Here is a 22,465-nt window from a genome sequence, read left to right on the forward strand (position 1 = left end):
AATGTCAAATGTTATGGACAAAGGGCCTTTTATTTACGTACATACCAAATTTCTGGGCTGTCAAGAGATTTAGAGGTTTGTTCTATTCCGATGGTGCTAATATCAATAGAGTGATTCTTGAGGAAGGTTAAGGTGTGTAATTTGTTAAGGTTTTATGTAACCCGTGCGAAGCCGGGCGGGTCGCTAGTTATAATAAATCGGAAAAGTGGCACAAGTTGTTCACATGATATCAAATAGCCCTGTTTTCTACTAATAACATTTTTGCTATGAAAATGAATCTATTAAGTATAAATCGAGTAGAATAGGTAATCAATTTCTCGGTAAGTAAAAGTTTTTTATTTACTCCTCTGATTTGAAATACTCGATCAATTTAAACACTTCTTTGCGATTGCATCGGCCTTTACTTCTACCCTGAAAATTATGTGTAGCTCTAAAAAGTGATGCTAAATGCAACAGCACTGCGAACTTTTTATAAATCAAAGGATTGTTGCATTGGAATTTCCTGCGAAATATTATTTTAATATCGTAAATGACCATGACATGACCTACGACTTTGCCGAATCACGTTTGCTGTATGAATATCTATTTTAACTTTTAATGGCTAACAATGCATTTTGAATTTTGGCTTGAAAAAATATGTTACATGTAGGCGGAAAATGTTTCTACATGTCAATAAGGACAAACAGTTTCAAAGCAAAAGATAACGAAAACAAACAGGAGTTAAGCCCAGTTTCTGTTTCTTTGCCGTAGCATTACAACGGCCGTAAATTAAATTACATATTTCGTTTACTCTTCAAAAGCGGTCATAGTTTATTACGTCTGGCCAGCTCATTGCATTCTTTTGGCAAAGATCGGTAGATTGTAAACAAAAATGTGGAAATGCCTGTAAACATGGGGCACAAGAAAAAGAAAGTTGTTTTCATTTTGTAAAAGTTTTGATCCCCATACAAAAACGAAGATAATTCCGTAATTATGTAAACTTCCCGTCGGCACATAATTTTTGACGGTTAAAAGCGTTAAACTAAACCGTTATTTGAAAACATAACGCTCTGATGCTTTAACTATTTGTCGCTTTCATAATATTGTATTCATCGTAGTAATTACTAGAACTATCCCACAGGGAATGAGTCAGATTTTCATCGAGCGAAGCAATTATTTGAAATGGAGTAAGAACCCCATAATTCTGGGAACATCGAGACAGTTTGGAGGAAACAGGTTGGCCACGTGAGATTGAACTAAACAGATATCACCCGGCAGCGGCTACTAATCGAGAATCAGCGACCCACATCGGTAAAATAGGTCAATTTAAATGAACTTTGTGAGATCAATCCTAACAATATTTCGAACTATATAATTAAACAGTCCACTGATTCATTTCGTGTTGAGTGTTCATTTAATTTTAATATACGGTGTTAACGAGATTTAATAATAATAACAATAGTTAAATGTACCTAAGTATAATCAAACGAATGAGCCGAGGAATCGATAGATTTAACTCAATACTCCCGTTGTAATCAACTTTGTGTGTCGATACCATAGATAGGTATAAAATTGATTGGTTATGATCTGAGGTCGACAACTATAACTTCTTAATTAGACCAACAATTATGTTGCACAAATGTTTAGTTCAACTTGAAATCGTTATTTCATGTGAAATATGTTTTTCAATCGAATTCGTGTAATCAATCAATTAATGTATTATTTTAATTTTAATTACACGTGCCACGATCATACAAAAAACCCTAAATAAAAATTGTGATTGCTTTTATAGGATAAGAAATATAAGAATACAAATGAACTAACGTTAAAGGTTCGATTATCCAGAATGTAGACCATATAAATATTAGAATAAACCATGCATGTATGCTTACCGGTTATGAATTTGCCATTATGCATTATAGAGCACATATCATTAAGTTTAATGATGTGACAACACATTTCTCAAACATTATTTTCTCTTAATCGGTAGCGGAAAATTATCTATAATAACAATTACAAAAGACGTATTTAACATAAGGCCATAAAACAATAAAGTAATACCGGCAGTCATTGCAGGTTATGGCGACATTCATAACTACAGAAGTACTTGCTTGATCTAGACGGCGCATCAGCATGGCTGGTTCCTGCATCCTCATCAAGTGTTTTTATGCATTATCACTTCAAGAAACGTTAATATAAATAGTACAGTCAAATAATTTAATTTCCTACCCATTTTGTACTTTGTCACAGTGGCAATAGTATGAGGTCTCTAGCAACTTTCATATTGATTGTCACTCTGGCATGGTACGAAATGGGTCGGAAATTAAATTCTTGGACTGACCTGCTACGTACTGCTGTGTATTTAGTGTAAGCGGGCTGGGGCTGCTGTGAACTGCATAGGTTGACATTAATGAATTATTCGCTCACCCGATCACAATAGCAGAATTATGTGTAATTGGATCTACTAATCATTACGATGGCGTCTTATCAAATCAGATTATCTGTTTAAAAACCCCTCGCATTCATATCTGTCTTCCAGTGTCGTGAATGTTTTCTAAGAACGGTATAGTGTAGATCGACAAACAAATAATTTATTGGCTGTTCAGATACAGCTAGCACGACTTATGCACCAGTTTAAATAAGGTAAGTGTATCGGAGTCATTGTTTCATTATCAGATAAGTAATAACAATGTGGCAATATTTAAGAGAGTGTAAATACCTTATAACAATTGGGTTAATGACTTGTGAGTTTCTAAACATCGAGCGATGGCGATTTGTCTGTACCATTTAGTTTCATTGATTTGAGTTAGCCTGCTACTTAATTACGTAGTGAGACTGATACATAGTTTGCATAACAGTTAAAAACTGTAGTAGATGGAACCATCGTAATATATATAAGTATAGTCATATTAATATTTATTGTGTCCAGTGGCTTAGCATTGTTATAAAAAGTATTGTTAGTGCCCCGTAAAAAAATATAACATAGCAAATATAACATATGAAAATTTCTATATGTCAGCTATCTCAAAATGGTTTTGCTCAGCGACTGATAGATCTAAGCTTAGTTTTGTACCGTTTTATATAAATTTGTGACCCAGTTACATCAATTATTTTAAACAAGTTTTTGGGGTTCAAGAATTAAAAAAGAAACCATGTTTCACAATGCCCGTCACCCATAGAGTCTTAGTTCTGGATCCAGCGTAGTCTAAATCATCAAAAGTCTAACCACTTTGGCAGGTAATATTTTGAAGTGGAAGTCTCAAACAATCAAAAACCTGAGTCTTAGAGGTTCTAGCCCGCCGCAAGTAATTTTTAAGTCGAGAAACCGAATAATACCCTAAAATATTATTTTTTAATACATTTGCTCATAAAGTGCTACTTTACGTAGCTGTTTAGCGTGCGGAAAGTTAGATTTCGCGAACTAGTGCTTTTTACTTTTCCACTTGTTCCAATTCATGACTACTTATTGATGAGTGTTAATGTTAGTTTCCTTTAAAAGTCGTAATCAACATAAAAAACCTTTTGTTAAAGTAAAAATAATAAATATAAGCATATTTCATATTTTATTACTTACCTCTTCATCATTATAACACGTTTATTTTTTGATATTGAATATTGAAAAACCGTTCTTAATAAGTTGTTTGAATGGAACGGAATAGCTGCCGAAACGCCTGTCAAAGCAAAGGCGTTTTTTCTTACTGCAAGAATATTTTAAGTTTCCATAGGCAACATTCGATATTGTTTTCATACAATTTAAATATACGATACACAAATAATCGTAAATAACGATACTTAGGTAATAATAGTATAATATTTTATATTTACAATTGTTTTTGTCTTATAGAACATGCATAAAAAAGTACTTGTTGTTTTTCTTATTTTTTCGTAACTGTATTAAAAAACGTCGTTGGATACACGTGCGGAAATGTCATTCTTCACTCGTCCCTAGTCTTGCCACTCGCCTACTTTCCGCACTAGCATCGAAATGTACTATTACCTAACCCCTCTCCTGATTTTAGTAGATGCTATACTCGTAGAAGAGTCTAATTAGCCCGCACACCAAATTTAATACAGGTCAGGTGGCCGGTGTGTTTTAGTTTTAGTTTGTATTACAAAAAAATTCCAAAATTATTTTATTCTATTCGTAATTTTTACAGGAGGTATAAGACTTACCCACAAAAACAAAGTTTATGACCGTTTCTATGGATCTCAAGACAGTATTACTAATGGGTTTTTTCAGAGTCACGGTGGCGAATTAGTGTTATGTAAACAGTATAGGTACCTATATACACTAATTTCTGTGTCGTGATTGATTTGACTGTTCAATGTTAATTACATATTCCAATAGTAGAAGATTCGTTATAAGGAATATCTACCCTCGTCTGTTATTTATTTGTGATAAGAAATAAATGATAGGTAATATTCACATTGACACATTGCAAATAGGTTGTCTAGTAAACTTGCGTACCTACGGACAGAAAAAAAATACTTCTTTTTGTTATTTAATCGTTTGTTACATCAAATAAAAGCATATTTTATATATAGTCTAACTGCAATAAGTTGTCATATTAAAAAGTTGATGCAGTCCATCGGTTGCCCAGATTTTAGATAAAAATCGGTTAATCTAGGCAACCATGGACTACATAGACCAACCTTTTTAATAAGGCAACATATTACAGTTAGATTATATATAAAATAAGCTTTCATTAGATATAATTTATGTATATATGATTAAATAATAAAAAAAAGTATAAAAAATCTGTTTATACGCCTTTTAATTAGGCAACCTATGTGCCAATGTGAATATTATCTGTCATTTATTTCTCATCACAAATAAATAACAAAGGAGGGTAAATATTCTTTAAAATGTATCTTAGACTACAATTATTAATCAAAAATATGTTATAAGCTTCGCGGTGTGACTACATTTTGTTATTTTCTGTGCATTCATTAATTTTCATTTTGGTATTTATCGTTTTGTGCCAAATAAAAAAAACAACGATTGCGCCTTGTCGCACCTCGTATCGTAGCACCTATTAGACGGGTAAATCGTTTTTAGGGTTCCGTAGCCAAATGGCATAAAACGGAACCCTTATAGTTTCGCCATGTCCGTCTGTCTGTCTGTCTGTCTGTCTGTCTGTCTGTCTGTCTGTCTGTCTGTCCGAGGCTTTGCTCCGTGGTCGTTAGTGCTAGAAAGCTGAAATTTGGCATGGATATATAAATCAATAAAGCCGACAAAGTCGTACAATAAAATCTAAAAATTTAATTTTTTTTTGGGTACCTCCCCTACACGTAAAGTGGGGGTGAATTTTTTTTTTCGCTTCAACCCTGGAGTGTGGGGTATCGTTGGAAAGGTCTTTCAAAACTAATAGGGGTTTTCAAGAAACATTTTTTGATAAAGTGAATATATTCGGAGATAATCGCTCCGAAAAAAAAAATGTGTCCCCCCCCCTCTAACTTTTGAACCATAGGTCCAAAAAATATGAAAAAAATCGTGGAAGTAGAGCTTAAGAAAGACATTAAATGAAAACTATAGCGGACATGATCAGTTTAGCTGTTTTTGAGTTATCGCAAAAAGTTTTCCCTTCATAGTAAAAAGACTTACTTTAATTAGGTACTGATTATGCAAATTTGCCTATTTGTTTAACTCGGGTGAAAGGTACCATTTACTACACTTTAAGCTCCAGTTTAGCTTATTGTGACGGGAGAGTAACTACGGAACCCTACACTGAGCGTGGCCCGACATGCTCTTGGCCGGTTTTTAAAGATAATGTTTGTTTACTAGCTAGGCGGAAATCGGTTCAGTAGTTTGAAGATAGTCAGTCTTTTCTAGTTGATAAGGGAAGCTGCGCAAGTTCTAGTTTTGAGTGATTTGTAAATTAAATCTTCTACAAAAATGACATTGCAAGAACATGGTAACTTTGACCTGAATTTGCACATTTTTGTATTGATTAATTTATTATTAGAAAATATGCTTATACAATATGTTTAATCGGTGGTAGGTGCTCACAGCAGTATATTTTTTATTTATAAATAATCCAGGTAATACTTAGGTGCATAAATTTGTAATTGTATCTTAGACTATACGAAAAATCCATTAAAAGTTACACATTTTCGTAAGCCTTATCAGATAAACAATTAATTAGGTAATTATTTTCTTTACAATTTTGTTAATTACAAAACCAGTAGGTTCCTCTAGGGAATTAACTTTGTTTAAGTTAATAAGTCTCAGTTATTATGGGTTGAGGTTGGTAGGCCTGCAATTGCTAGGCTCGGTATGCGATATGAATACAGATAAAAATAATTAGATTTAGATTAACGACATGTAATTATGAATTTATAGATAAACGATATACAAATTATACCGTAATTATGACAGGCTAAGATAATACAGATAATTTACATTCCAGTGGCATTGACACTCAAGGGTCGTTGCAATACCCATTTAATCACTTAAGGATTACCTCGCGAAATTAATCACTAACGAAACTTATAAAAACATAGTAAAAAAATATAAACTAGTAGGTAATTAGTAATTACCTCCTTTAAATAAATACATAAACTTAGAATAATAATAAACCTTCACATTCTTGAGGGCAGATGTGGAAACATAAATAGCTAGTTTTTCTATGTTTAAAGTCTAGTGACATCTCTTTTCCCTCAGCCGTGTCAGGTTTTATATTCCATAGTACTTAGTTCATTGCGTTTACCGTGCTTTCACCCAATACCCTAGTTAATTTTAGTAGTCCTTAACCCTGGCGTGTGCCGCCTGTGCGTGCGTTCCATGACACCGGCAAAGGCAGCATCCACTCACACTCATTTCATTAAATTGTCAAAAAGGCCTATATGACAGTGATGGTCGAAACATTAATGCAATTGACCATTACAAATCGAACCGTAAACTGTAACCCTCCGTTACGGTTTACGGTTCACACATGGTCAACACTGCTATACGACATACGTGGTAGCTTTGGCTTCGCACACGCCTGTATGTGCCCTAAATGTCAGAAACGCCATTTGGATAAATACATAATAACTCTAAAAGACCATGAACAGTGGGTCCAAAAAATATGAAAAAGTCATGAAACCTTAATAAAGACTTTCCATGAAAATTATTTTAAACATGATCGCTTATGATCGGCTGGAAAAGGCTGGCCCAAAACTCGTCAATCAGGTACAGCTGGCAAATTTCATGTATCATTTGAAAATACATATATTTTAGGGTTCCGTACCCAAAGGGTCAAACGGGACCCTATTACTGAGACTTCGCTGCCCGTCCGTCCTTCCGTCCGTCTGTCACCAGGCTGTATCTCATGAACCGTGATATCTAGACAGTTGAAATTTTTACAGATGATGTATTTCTGTTGTCGCTATAACAACAAATACTAAAAACAGAATAAAATAAATATTTAAGGGGGCATCCCATTATCCCATACAACAAACATAATTTTTTTGCCGTTTTTATAAATAATGGTACGGAACCCTTCGTGCTCGAGTCCGACTCGCACTTGCCCGGTTTTTTAATTTAACTAGTATACTCACAACAAATTTTCGTAGTAACACGATATTTAAGTACTAATTAGGATACTATTAGATTCACTGCATGGCCTAATCAACCGTAATTTTATGAGTACGCACTAATTCAAAAGCGTAACGTATTCAGAACGGGGCCCTTATCTCTGAGAGTATTTAATATATGAAAATGAAATCGAAGATGTTATGGATGGATGTGTCCGGTCAACCATGAGGCCCTTATATACTTTGAATTGCTATTATATGAGTATTTAATTTTCGCCTATCGTGGTAGGATTTTCGGATTTATTTTAATAATTCTGTTAAAGTACCTACGGGACACGCAGCGGCGGCACGGCGGGTTCGTGTTCGAGCACCGTGATGCCGGGTCTCAAGCTCCTTGCGGTGTTTCTTTGCATCTTCATCTCACATGTCTCGGCAACAGAAGAATTAAGTAAGTTATGTTACTAACTTTTATCAACTACACATACTTAATTGAAATATGTTCGCTGTGGTTATGTGTTGTTGTGGACTAACAACAGTAACAAAAACTGCGAAAATTCAAATCAAACTGGCACAACGATAAAGGCTGAGTCATTCAGTTAGGATCACCTTATAACTTTATGTAAGTAGGTATACAAATAGATGATAAGAAGATTTCGATGTCAAATGAGTCAGTTTGCCATAAACGATTAGAGAATAATAGTGCCTAAATGTAGTGACGTTTAATCTACCACTGAGCATGAGTGATTTTCTGATAATCTCATCGATCTGTTTATATATTGAGTGATAATCGGCTCGATTGACTACGACCGCACATGCTTTTACGAAAAGGTAAATTCCGAGTCACAAAACGATTGTAAAAAACTAACATTAATTACAATAATAAGACCGGACTTAATTATGGCTGACCGTATCCTTGCTTCCTTTATGGGTATTGAAAAAAGAACAAGTTACCTAGCAACTAAAGACTATTCTGTTTGTTGACTGTCTAATGTGTCATTGTGCAAAAGTGTAGAAGTGAACACTGTTAGTTATATTTATTTAGTGTTGTTTTGTGTGTGTGATGTGATTAGTGTAATTGAGAACACTTGTGACTCCTATCCGACACTGCGTGGAACTTACGCGTAAGTGGTTACGGGCCCAGCTGCCGGAAATTTGAAAATAAAATGGAGTTGTCAAAAATTTCGATCACCAAACTAGACGACCACAATTGGGTTTCATGGAAATACCGCATGCTAGCGCTGCTCCGCGGTCTTGGACTCATGGATATTGTGGAGGGCAACACACAAAGGCCAATTAGACCCTTGGTCGGCAGTGGCGAAGGTGATGCGGCAAATGCCGTTGCTCATGCTGCTGTACCAGCTGCTCATGCTGCTGCTTTGGCAACATACAACACAGAAATAAAAGAGTTTTTAAAGTTGGAAAGTACAGCCCTACTTTTGATAACAACTAACATTACTGATGAGACACTCGGCAAAGTAATAAGGCTGTCAACACCAAAGGAAGATTGGGAAGAACTCCACAGGCTATATGAGGGTGCTAATGAGGATCGGTTATATGATCTGTGCCTTGAATTCTTCCAATTAAAGAAGGAAGTCTCCGACGACATGGCAACTCATGTGTCAAAACTAAAGAATTTATGGCATAGACTTAAAACGGAACTCCTTAAAGAAAAACAAGCAGAACTTCCTGAGGTATTATTGATCTGCAAGATTCTGGACACTCTACCAGAAATTTTTTTCGCCTTCAGATCGAGTTGGCTACTGATGGCGAAAAAAGATCGGACAGTGGAGAACATTACGAGCCAGCTTTGTGCACATGAAAAGGCGCTTCTCGCTAAGGATACTCACGGAGAGTCGAGCGGCACGGCATTGACTGTGAGAATCGGCAAGAAGGTAGCCAGAGGAGACACATCGAAAGATGCAAAGAAACCTGCAAGTAAATTTAAGTGTTTCGTCTGCAAAGAGGTAGGTCACTTGAAGAAGGATTGTCCGACGCAAGCAAAGAGGGACACTCAGAAGAAGTCAACAAGCACCAATATGATGCTGCTCACATTGAGCTCGATTGACTCTATCGCAGATAGTGAGGGCTGGTATGTAGATAACGGGGCTACGCACCATGTCACTATGCGCAGTGACCTTTATACAGACTTTGAGCACTTTGGAGAACCACATACCGTCACAACAGCTGATGGTAATGTCATTGGAGCTGTGGGACAAGGTACAATTCATGTGAAGGCCACGGTCAATAAAAAGACGCATGACCTTTACTTAAGAGACGTGTGGTATGTACCAAAAATAAGCAAAAACCTTTTTTCAGTGCTCAGTACCCAGGACAGGAATACAAATAGCCTGTTTGAGTCAAAGGTTACACAGTGCTCCATGACTATCAACGGGAAGGTTGTTATGACAGGAACAAGGCAAAGATATGGAGGGCTATACAAATTGGATTGTAAAGCCATACAGCCAGTTGCTGACTTAAACCTTGTTGAGGATAAAGACGTGCTTCAATTGTACCACGAGCGTATGGGACATCAAGACAAAAATCACATTAAGACACTGATTGAAAAAGAATTAGGAGTCAAGACTGTGAAGAGTGGAGAGCTATGCGAAGGTTGCATTTTTGGAAAAGCGCATAGACAACCGTTTGGCACTCGTGATAAAGCCACTAAGCCTGGAGAACGGGTGCACTCTGATGTCTGTGGTCCATTTGCAAGAAGCAATTCTGGATATCGATATTTTGTTTTATTCAAGGATGAATGTACACGTTACCGGTATGTATACTTCTTGAAGAACAAATCGGACGTATATGAAAAGCTCAAGGAGATGCTGTCTGAAGCTAAGAATGCTGGACATACGGTGAAAGAGCTGCTCAGCGACAATGGTCGTGAATACGATGACAAGAGAGTGAAGGATTTGTTGAAGGCAAGTGGAATTAAGCAAAGATTAATTATGCCTTACACTCCTGAACAAAACGGATGCTCCGAGCGAGAAAATAGGACTATAGTCGAGTCAGCTCGAGCCATGATGCACGCGCACGACGAAATCCCTCAGGTTTTGTGGGCTGAAATGGTGAGTACTGCCGTATATATTCTTAATAGGACAGGTCCGGCCAAAGATGGAGTAAAGTCACCTTACGAGCTGTATTCGGATTCGCGTGAAGCACGTCACTGCGATTCCGTACCGTCACCGTTTTTTAAGCAGCGGTGTGGGGAGCATGCGTCAAAAACGGTACGCATACGACGCGTCACTGCGATTCCGTATCGTGACCGTTTTTTAAGCTGCGGTCTGGTCGCACCTTTAAACCATTTTCACAATGTATTGAAGTACATAGTTGACAGCTTGTCTGTCTTTTAGCGGTTGAAGGCTAGATAGGCTTGACATTAATGTTTGACTTACAATACGCAAGACTAAAGTAAGGAAGATAAACACGAAGAATTTCACACATTGACCCGCCTAGACACTGCGAGCTGGACAGTAATATAATATGCGCGCGCGATAGAGATAGGAACAGGCGGGTCAATGTACGAAACTCTTCGTATTTAGCGTCCTTACTTTACACTAAGTTCAATCATACATATACATAAGTTATGAATTATGAAGTATGCTCACGGAACACAAAATGATGAAAAATCTCGATAAGACGTTTCCACCATAGTTAGACCGTAGTCCTTTTCACAGTACCTAATCCTACGCGGAATTAATATGGTAAAATCTGAAAATATAAAACCGGTCACAGCCTTATCTAGAGTGGCAATGCGTTGTCGGTGTCAAAATTTGGCTATCGATTCATGTGAAAACATTACCACTCGTACAGTGTCCTGCCATGTAGAATCATGTTTCAGTAGTAATAATGCGGAAGCGTATTCTTTTCAGATGTCACTGACGAACCGGTGTATTTAGCTGTAGTCAATAAAAATGGGGATATAGTTTATATGAAGGAAGAGTTGTCAAGAAAGTTGGAGGAGGAGCGAGATGTGTGGCACTGGACGCCGTGGATGCGCACCAGAACAGAACTCTACGATAATGTGTTAGCCGAGTCAGCGTGCGTCGACGGTAATTCGATCGAGAGTTTTCCTGACGGATTATTTGACGGCAAGTACATTTACATTAAGCATTTTATCTGTTTAGGAATAAGTTACACCTACCATTTTTTCGATTTTCTTAAAATGTGAACTCAGTGTTTATAGTTAAGTTTTAACTGCGATTTTTAACATATTAGTTGGCGTGACAAACTTGTATTTCGGATTTAAGTTCTAAAATAGCAACAGATAAATAATCGGTTACAGGGATAATTTGGATTTTTCTGCTTTACTTATAAGTAGGTAAATAACTATTAAAACTTATTTTGTAGATGATCAATTGCGAGCAGGAGCGTTCATCCTATATGCCATTTTCGGCATATATTCGTTCACCCTGCTGGCTATAGTATGCAATGACTTCTTTATACCATGCGTGGAAAATATATGCGACGATTTAAAAATACCACAGGTGAGTTACAAAGCCGAGCTGATTTTTCTTAGAAGTCTGTTGAATTAAAACCTGACCTGAGAATCTGATATTCAGGGTGATTCAGGAGACGTGAGCAGGATCAACCCTACATATACAGTTAATATTACTGCATCGTTTAACATCGTAAGTTAATTAAACCACCACATCTTTTTATTTATTTTTTACTATTTGTTAAATAAGAGTTTAAGTCTCTAATCATGGCCACCCTATAATGAGTAATTGATAAAGATACCCAACCTCTTTAACTGTAATGACAGCACTTAATAAAGAATAAAATAAATTGTCATTTTTGGCATTGTCAACAGTCACGTTTGTTGATATTGTTGAATTCTGCAAAAAAAGTTCTTTAAAATCATGCTTCTGCCATATCATTATTCAAACATTGAAAGATGCGACCTGGTAAGGCTTTACTACCAGACCAATAATACATACAGAGCAAAGGACTTATTCCATGAGCGTTACCCGAATTTGCCAGTGCCAACACATGGATTAATACTCCGGATGGTTCAAAATTTACGTGACTATGGGCAATTTACAGTGCCCACTCACGCTCAAGCACGAGGTGGCCAGCATCGTGATTTAGAAAGGTTGGACAGACGAATTCTAAATTATTTTGCTCGAGACCCGCGGCGAAGTACACGGAAAGCTTCCAGACGATACCATGTGTCTCAGTCATACGTTTGGCGGTTATTAAATGCTACGGGGCTTCACCCGTATCACTACCAACCGGTTCAAGATATGTCGCCAGATGATTTCCCCTTAAGAAGGCAGTTTTGTCAGTGGCTTTTGGAGAATGAACAAGCAAACATTCTTTGGACCGACGAGTCAACTTTTACGCGAATCGGACTTTTCAATGTTCACAATGAACACTACTGGAGTGTTATGAACCCCCATCTCACGCGACGGAATGCGTATCAAACACGCTTCAGTCTCAACGTTTGGGCTGGAATAGTGAATAATACCATCATTGGACCTCATTTTATTGAAGGACGAATTAATGGTGCTGCTTATTTGGACATTTTAAGAGACATGATTCCGATCCTTTTGGACGATGTACCATTGCAATATCGTCAACATTTGTATTATCAGCACGACGGGGCACCGGCACATTATGAACATCGTGTCCGTGATTATTTGAACGATCTTTTTCCGAATCGATGGATTGGACGCGGTGGGCCAGTCCCTTGGCCACCGCGTAGCCCTGATCTAACTCCACTAGATTTTTTTCATTGGGGTGAGATCAAACAACATGTTTACGAACGCGAAAGTGCCACCGTGCAGGAACTACGGCAACGCATTATTACAGCTTTTGACACGGTCAAAGCAAACAATTTTGCTCTAGAGAGACTAAAAAATCATCACAGGCGACGGGCGGGATTCTGTTTACAACAAGGCGGCTCACATTTGGAGCAACTTTTAAAGTATCAATAATTATTTGTAATTACGTAAAATTATTACCTTATTTCACTAGAAAGAAGTTTCTTTTAATTTTGTTTCAATGTTTTATACAGTTTTATTGTTTGATTTTACAATAAAAAAATTTGCCATGCGATTTTCATACGTTTATTTATTTTAAGTAATGTTGCACTAGGTATGAATTACATACTTAAGGAAGATACGATGTAAGATACGAAGATATGACTAACTCACACTAATACTAGTATGAGAGATTAGCTTTTGTTGAATTGAATCCGTAGGGTTGATCCTGCTCAGGACTCCTGAATCACCTTGTATTAGGTTTAACTCATTGTTTTAATTTGTCATTAGAACCTACATTGTTATTCTACTCGTAGTTAGCTATCTAAGTATATTGTTGCCTTACGCCTAAAAGTTTTAAAATTCAGTACAGTCAGCGTCAAATACTTTGTAGCAACCAAAGTAGCCAAATAGTTCGGTACACCATATATTTAGTATGGTGTACCGAACTATTTGACCACTTTGACTGCTACAAAGTATTTGACGCTGACTGTACAAATTACAATTTAAACAACAAAAATGTATACATGTATACCGCTCCTTGCCATTCCCGGTGCTCAAGATGCTAGCAGCATTTCCACCCTGGATTACTGTGGACAGGCTTTGCACCAGGAACGGCTCGGACTCGGATTCGACGGCCTCACTTGCGTGTCTCGCTACACGTCATCTCTCCAGCAACTCACTTTTACGTAGTACTATTATTTTTTCTCCGCCACTATAAAAAACGAATATGTAGCCAGGGCAGAGAGGCAAGGCAGGCAAGAAGCCCGCTTGTGTTTTGGCTGCTGCACCGACAACGCGAGAGTAAACGGCTGATGTGGGAGGCGTTTTTTTTTTACAATATGCCACAGTATGATTGTTGTCAACGTATTTTAGGCCAAACTGTACTTAAGGAGCCCGGTAACGATTTTAGAGCAAAAATGTAAAATTGATAGATTCAGTCGTTGAAATTGTACGCATTTGTTAAGTAATATCTAAACAACAAGTATTGGTTTCTATTAGCATGTCTTCTCATCTTACCTTTTAATAATGAGGTCACAAGCGTGCGTCCCCAGTAATATGACGAGAAGGGACAGTTTTTAAAAGTTCATCAAAAAATTATGGTGGTAAATTATACAAAAGGATGTATAAGAACAGTTTCAGCAAATGTTGTAGATTGCTTAAATATCAAAACTACGTTGAAATTAAGTCGATTATCAAAGAAATTGTCACTTGTTTTGAAGTAATTTCTGGAGAAAATTGATTTCGTCTAACTTTCATTTACACTACTTCAAATTTATAATAACAAAAATGAAGTTTACTAAAGCAGAACTACAGGATATGTGTAATACAAAATTACCATTTTTAGCAGTCCAAACTTTACCAAATTTACATATAAGATCGACAAAATCTTTACGCGCGTTTACCTAAACATCCATCAGAAAAAAATCGTTTTTAAACGATTGTCTTATTAAAATGAAAGATAACAAGACGTGCTAATAGATACCAGTACTTGTTATTTCTAATAGTTAACAAAAGGTGTACAATTTCATTGACTAAATCTATCAATTTGACATTTTTGCGACTAAAATCGATAACGGCTTCTTAATTTCATCCTGATTTAAGCATTATTTTCACAAGTATTAATCTCTTAAAATCATCTTCAAATTCAAATTGTTTATCACAGTACAAGTGTTATGTTTTCCCTGTTTCAGAATGTGGCAGCAGCGACGTTCATGTCAGTGGCGACGTCAGCTCCGGAGTTTTTCGTTAACGTTATTTCTACGTTCATCACCGAATCTGACATGGGCATTGGGACCATCATCGGCTCCGCCATCTTCAACGCCCTTGGCGTAGCCGCAATTGGCGGCATTGCTGCGATCAGAGTGGGTTCGCATATTCAATTTGTTATTTCATTTTATTGTTTATTTTTAAGTTAATACGATACTAATACGATAAATTTAAACGATATGATAGATAGACAATTAATCATTGGTGGTATAAAATAACAAGATAAAGGATGACGCACGCTGCTAACACAGCTTACCTGCTACCGTGAAATGTATCTTTATTACAATGCTTAAAAATAATGGAAAAGTGGAAAAACTCAGTCTCGGGCCAAACCCGAACTAGCGACTCTGGGATACCAACCCATCGCTCTGCCAACCTAACCTAACCTACCCGAAGAAAGCGAATATTTACACCATATCCTTTATTTCTAAGCATTGTGGTAACATTTACAGACGTTGTTGCTGACTACAAATAAATTTTATATATTTATTAATCAGGGTATGATAGTACAGTCAGATCTCCATTCATATAAGTATTTTCTATTTGTATGTATGCATAAGTATGGTGCATTTATTTATTTATTCACTAATTGCAGTCGGAAGGACTGGGAAATGCTGGAGGGGCGCGGGGGTGGGGGGGTGCGGGGGGTGGCTTTAACCAGCTTCCAATGAATCATACACTCATTGTCACAAACCAGTTATAAAGTTGTTACATATTATTTGGTTAATATTATGTGACGCCCTGTAAGGACACAGCAACATAAATACTACAGTTAACATAATATAAATATTTATTGCAATTAAATGGTTAGAATTGTAGAATTAAATGTAAACAATTCTGAAACAAAAGGACCAATAAAACAAGAATCCTGGAGTAAAGGTATGGCCAGACCAACTATAAAAAGATAATGAAAACTCCGAATGCACAGCTTGCCTCTAGTTAAAACTTTGGCTTGGGTTGATCGATAAACAGCACTAATTCTTCAAAACTCAGATTGTTTCTTATCGCCTTTGAGGTAATCTCTGTGTTCCATCCAATACGTTTGGAATAATTTATAAGCACCGCCTCCTGAGACCCTTTCCAGGTACGGCACGATGTGATGTGAGTCGCTCTTTATTTAATCATGATGGCGAAAAACATCTACGAGTACTAATAATGTTTTTTTAGAACGCTTATTTCCCTACTTTACTTTTCTTTGAAACATGAGACGTTTCTATTGAGCCCACTCGACAAACTTTCCGACTGCATCATCAGGCATACGGTGGTAAACCAAATTTGATTAGCCACAGGTTGAAATGTAGCGAAGTAAACGAAGTGAAGTTAAAATATGTGCGTGTCAATATGAATTTATTTTCAGGTAATCAAAATTGAGCCTGTGCCAGTTACTAGAGACGTTCTCATTTACATGGTGAACGTTAGCGTTCTGGTAGTCATCGTGTGGGATGGCCAGGTTGACTGGTACGAGGCTCTGGTACTGGCCATATTGTACATCCTCTACTTCATCCTAATGTTTAACAGCATGCGGCTGTTTATGTTCCTTAGCAAGCTATTTAATAAGTGCTTCAAACGCCAAACTAAAGACAGTAAGTTGGTTTGCAAAAATACAAAACTTCGTTTAGAACCTTTACACGTTCATCATTCGATCGAATAAAAATATCATAATCATAGTAAAGTTATTGTAATAGTGTTAATATTATTTACCTTTTAGTAAACGAGCGGACGAGCATTCCAAACACAGAAGAACTTGACAAACCTGTGGAAGAAGGCGTCGAAGACAAAGATGTCAACGGCCATACCGCCAACGGCGATAGCAAGAATATGGACGCCGGTAGGTACTTTAGACTATGATATTGATAGCTAACACCTTGCGGGCCTAAATAGCTATTTTTTCGAAAAAAGAGCAAAGTTAGATTTTGCTTCTATTGCCTCTATACATCCCCTATGACAGATTATATGATATAATCACAGAAGTAGAGAAGCACTCAAAAGAATGTGATATACCTATACAACTTTCATCTTGTGTTGCACATTCACCTCAATATCGAGAGCAAAATTATTTTATTAAATTATAAAAATATAATCTGAAAGACAATAAATTTTTATTCGTCACTTGTTTGTTGATAGATACTCGTAGTACCAATGACTGGTACTTACTTCACAGATTCAGTTTTATAATCTGCGGTGGTGGTGGTTGGAAAATGAGAATCAGTCATTATGTGTTATATTGATAGATTTTCAAACTAAATAAACAAAATGAGAATTTATTTATGATTTATTTAAAAAGTTCTATTAGCATAAGTTGGTATTATGCCTAATCAAATTTTAATATAAGCCGATACCATTATCAATGCAATTATTAGATACTCGATTAAGTATCGATAAATGGATTAATAATAAAAAAACCAGTTAAGAACTTTAATAAGCCTAGATTTTAATAGATTCTATTATTTTTCTAAAATTAGTCATACATTGTTATGGGTAATTTTAATTCCATTTTTCCATTCGGAAGTGTGCATAAATAATGACCTACTTAATTAAGGGTTTAACTATGTATAAAATGTTTGAAATTCATGCACATGTTTTTTTTTTTACAGATGAGTCAAGTAAACCTAAGAAGAGTTTGTTTAGGTTCCCAAAAGAGAAAGGCTGGCCATATAAGTGTTGGTGGTTGTACACGTGGCCGCTGAAGCTGCTGCTGGGAATCACGGTGCCCTCGCCGGTCACGAGGCGGAAGTGGTACCCGTTCGCTTTCTTCATGTGCATTATCTGGATAGGAGTCAACTCTTACTGCGTCACGTGGAGTATGACAGTTCTAGGTTTGAATCTCTGCATTTCGTATTAAATGTAAATTCTAAGCCTTAGAGTGTAATAAGCACCACCCCACATTAGCGTCTTTTGAGCGTCGGCATCTAATCAGCGCTATGAAAAATGGTTGCACTGCGCAGTTGCGCCAACCGCGTTGCGTCGAGCAACAGCCATAAAGTTGACTAGACGCCGGCGCTTTGGAGACGTGGGGTGGCCCTAAAGGAGCGAGTGTCTGTATCGTCCTTTTTATTAAATATAGGTAGCATTTTATAGTACACGTTCATTTCCTAAGTCTAGTTTTTGATTGCTAGTTGGTTTTGCTTTATTTTGTTTGTGTAAGTTAGGAAATCAAGTGTTCAACTTAACAGTGTTTCGTTAGTGCCAGAAGAATATAAAACTAGATATTTTTTATACATCTACAACTTTAAAATCTCTCGATATTAACAAATTTTAGCCTTTGCATGACAGTTCGCTTTATAAAAGCACAAATCTCTTTCGTACCTAACCTACTATTTTCTTATCACATTTATGTACCTATAGATTAAAATGGAGGTAATTATAGAATTCACAGGATTAGATTTATTTAATTGATAATTTTTGATAACGGTTTCATCATGACTATCATGAGCAATACGCAAAACGCTTTTTAGATTGCGAAGTTGCGCTACAATGTAATCTAGTCTAGACCACGTAATGTAAAAAAGTGTAATGTTGTCTTTGAAACGTCGGAGGAAATTATTTTAAAGATTAATTATAAGTAATTAAGTCCCGTTTAAGTAAATTATACTGTAAAAAAACATATTCAGCTTTTTAAGTAATGCCATTTTTTCAAGTAATCATATGTTTAAAAAAATGCAGTATAGCCAAATCGGGTTGATATTATTTTTTGTTGTTTGGTCTTAAAAATACGAAGATAAATTTCTTCAGGATTCCTTTCGAGCCCCATGTACAGAAATATAATACAAAGTTATGCAAATTATTCGACAAAATGGTTTGTTAGCTTGTAATGCTGTCATCGATAATTCCAATTTGAATTTATAATGCCGAAGCAACAGATTGACCGCAATTGGTAACAGATTGATTTATAATTAAATTATAAATGATTGATATTTACAATCACCTTGTAATCTAGTGTGTTCAATTTATTGTTATATAAAATATGAAATCTAAGAAATTGCTTTCGAAAAAAATACTCAAATTGATATTTTTTCATAATTAAAGGTACATCATCTAGTTAAGATACAGAAATCAAAAGTATAGAAAACTCATTTATTGCATTCATAATTTAACACTGTCATATTACTTATGCTCGAATCAAGTAGCACATTCGTTCTGCAATTTCTGAAGTTAAGAAAAAACCAGTCAAGTGCGAGTTGATCTCGCACACAAGAGATTCACAGACATGGACATGGAAGTAGTACTATAACGATTCCTTCTTAGTGTGTCCTACCAAACTTGGTTCACAGAACACAAAAAAAACAGAAACAAGTTCTAAATTCATGTGGGGTTTTCAGGTCACACATTCTTTATTCCCGACTCGGTGATGGGGATGACATTCCTGGCCTTCGGAGGGTGCCTACCTGAAGCGTGTTCTATATTCATCATGTCTAGAAGAGGTATGTTAATAATAATTGGCATGTGTTGGATACTCATGAGTATAATTAATGGATAACAACATGAAATAGGCATTAATATGTACAATAATAATGCCGGATTTTGTATTACAAAATTGCCCCTAAAAATATACATGAAACTTTGTTTTAGAATTATCATTTATTGCATTAACCATTGAATAAAAAAACAAATATTACGAGTAGTGCTTGGTAAATAGGTATCGCATAAATAATTAAATTACAAACCGATATAAAATTTCTTATACTATAGTCTTATATTTCTGGTGTTACATGTGGAAATAATTTGATTGGTTCAGTGCCGACTAATCAGCGCCTCTAAAGCAAAAGTAGTGTTATGAAACCTGGTTGGTCTAGATAACAAATAAAATTATTTTTATGAAAATATTTTGATTTGTGTTATTTCTAAGTAGAAATACTACTAAGTAGGAATTAAAATACCAACCACCGTATAAACCATATGCCAAACCAAACATGATGCGTGCATTGACTCGTATTGTCGTGTTATTAAAGGTTAGATTTGACAAATCTGCGCGTCATCGTGGATGACGCGAACTATGCTGTTCTACCTTAGGGTTTGCCAAAGGGCGGCTCAAACCTACTTAAATTAAGTGTTTATCGAGAAGAATCGACCCACGCCGCAACAACTCAGGTGGCCTAGTGGTTAAGGCATCTCCCACGAATGCAGAAGAGGTTGGTTCGATCCCAGCCCTGGGCACTGGAGGCCTTAGTCACTTTTCTTTCGTATATGACATACAAGGCTTAGAACGCACTGAAATTAATTTTCTTGCAGTTATAGAACCGCAATCGCAGTGCGTTCTAAGCCTAAATCAGTTTATCATTGTTGGACTGTTGATTCAAGTGACCACAATCTACGGTTATAATTGGATTTCGCGCCCTATTTCATGCACAATAGGCCGTGATTAAGCAACCAAATGGGTTAATCAAATTATAGTAAGGCACTTCTCCGACCAGCGACGAGAAATTGACTTGCGCTGAATCACAGATTATGTGATATACAGACGACTTACGAACAGATAGTTATCTCTTATACTTAAATAAAGTTTAAACAGTTTAAATTACCTACGCAATAATACATTGACGCCTAAAACGCGCGGGAGATATACGCTAGGGCTGACTTAACTCAGACCAGATTTAACAAATAAGATACAAAGACAGTTTAAAATAAACAGTATAAGATTTTTTTTAATGGAAATTAGAGTCGGTCGGACAGATCCAGCCTTATTACTCTTTACCCAATCAGAGATAAAACAGTATGAGTATTTATTTCAAATGTTTTTTTTTTTTAAATAGTTATTACCAGGGATCGGAAACCGGTATTTTTTGTATGGGAACGAAAAGGGTATTTTTTCGTTCTTTGTTAATTATTTCATTTCTAATTGGGCAATCTAATAATACGAAGTCGTTATCTAAAAACACAACCGAGTCCTATATTTGGAGTATAAAATAAACCGAAATATATGTTTATTTCAAAGTTTTTCCAAAAAACCGGTTCCGATCCCTGGTTATTACAATGATATCAGATGATAAATGAAAATATTTTTGTTTTCTCTTTGCGATGTCAATTATGGAAGGTTGCATTTTTATAATACCTGGTTTTTCACTCAATGCTTTACTCGTACTCGTATGTGTATTGCTCAAACTGCATGTGATAACGCTAGCGCTATGTTCATTTAAGACCATTTTCAATTGTTGACGATGGTCCTTATGTCATTATGTAGCCGTGCGATGGCCAAGTTATTCAATGTATTAAAAAAATAATGATATCTAATATTGATACGGCTTTAAAACCACCCGGCATTGACTTAAATAACCGACATCATTTCTCTTTCCATCTCAAAACATTTTTGTAGTAAAATAACTGCGTTGCGAAACTTGCATCTTTGTACATGTAATGTTTTTGATGGGATATATTTTACTCACACTGTAAATGTGATTCCAGGCGAGGGCGGTATGGGAGTCTCGAACGCGCTAGGCGCCAACTCTTTGGCTATCTTGTTCGCCTTGGGCGTGCCGTGGCTGATCCGCACGCTGACGCTGCTTGCGCGGGGCGAAGATGCTGTCGTGTACATAAATTCCAGTGGCATCGACTTTGTCGTTGGCTCTTTAATAGTAGCTGTCTCTTGTCTTTGGATAACTCTATACATAGGAAAGTTTACTCTCAGGAAAACAGTGGGGTGTGTTCTAGCTGTATTTTATGCAATTTTCATAACTTTTGCAATTCTTGTTGAAATGGGCATAATCTTGGATCGAACAGTCGCATTCTGTGGTTAACGGGCTAGTAAAGTGATAACTCATAAATGAGTTTGTAAATAGTAAATATAATTTTGCCTTAGTCATTTAACATATAGTCCGACTCGAACCCGATATCCTACATTCCTCCTAGATAATATTTGATCGAATGATAATGGATCGAATGTCGACTAAGTTACGTACTTGTGCAGATGTTGGCTCTGCAACTGATATTGTGTAGGGTAAAGGGAGGGCGTATTACATACACCGTACCCAGGAGAGAAACCGAAGGATTTAAACGTTGTGTTTCAGGTCATATTCAGCGACTAATGTAGATGCAATGACGTAGGTACCTAAAATCTTTATCTGGATGCGGCCTAATAAAAAAAAACTCTTTAATGCATACTGCTAAACGTATTCTTGGTTGTTTTGATGTTACCACTGTGTGGTAATTTATTTGTATATATAGATCTCAAAGCATTAGACTACTTCGCTAAAATTGTTTAAATAAAAAATACTTTACAT

The 22,465-nt window shown here is 36.3% G+C and overlaps 1 protein-coding gene across 1 annotated transcript; it reads left to right on the forward strand.

Moving 5' to 3' along the window:
- Positions 1–1,730: 1,730 nt before the first annotated feature.
- Positions 1,731–21,982, forward strand: LOC133529504 (sodium/potassium/calcium exchanger 3-like). The gene is made up of 10 exons (XM_061867228.1): positions 1,731–2,622; positions 7,821–7,945; positions 11,370–11,588; positions 11,848–11,984; positions 15,176–15,346; positions 16,609–16,834; positions 16,960–17,079; positions 17,846–18,067; positions 19,571–19,672; positions 21,651–21,982. The coding sequence occupies exons 2-10, from the start codon at positions 7,873–7,875 to the stop codon at positions 21,980–21,982; spliced, it is 1,602 nt and encodes a 533-aa protein (XP_061723212.1). The 5' UTR covers positions 1,731–2,622; positions 7,821–7,872.
- Positions 21,983–22,465: the final 483 nt, after the last annotated feature.

This window comes from Cydia pomonella, chromosome 1, assembly GCF_033807575.1.
Source record: "Cydia pomonella isolate Wapato2018A chromosome 1, ilCydPomo1, whole genome shotgun sequence".
Lineage (NCBI taxonomy): Eukaryota > Metazoa > Arthropoda > Insecta > Lepidoptera > Tortricidae > Cydia > Cydia pomonella.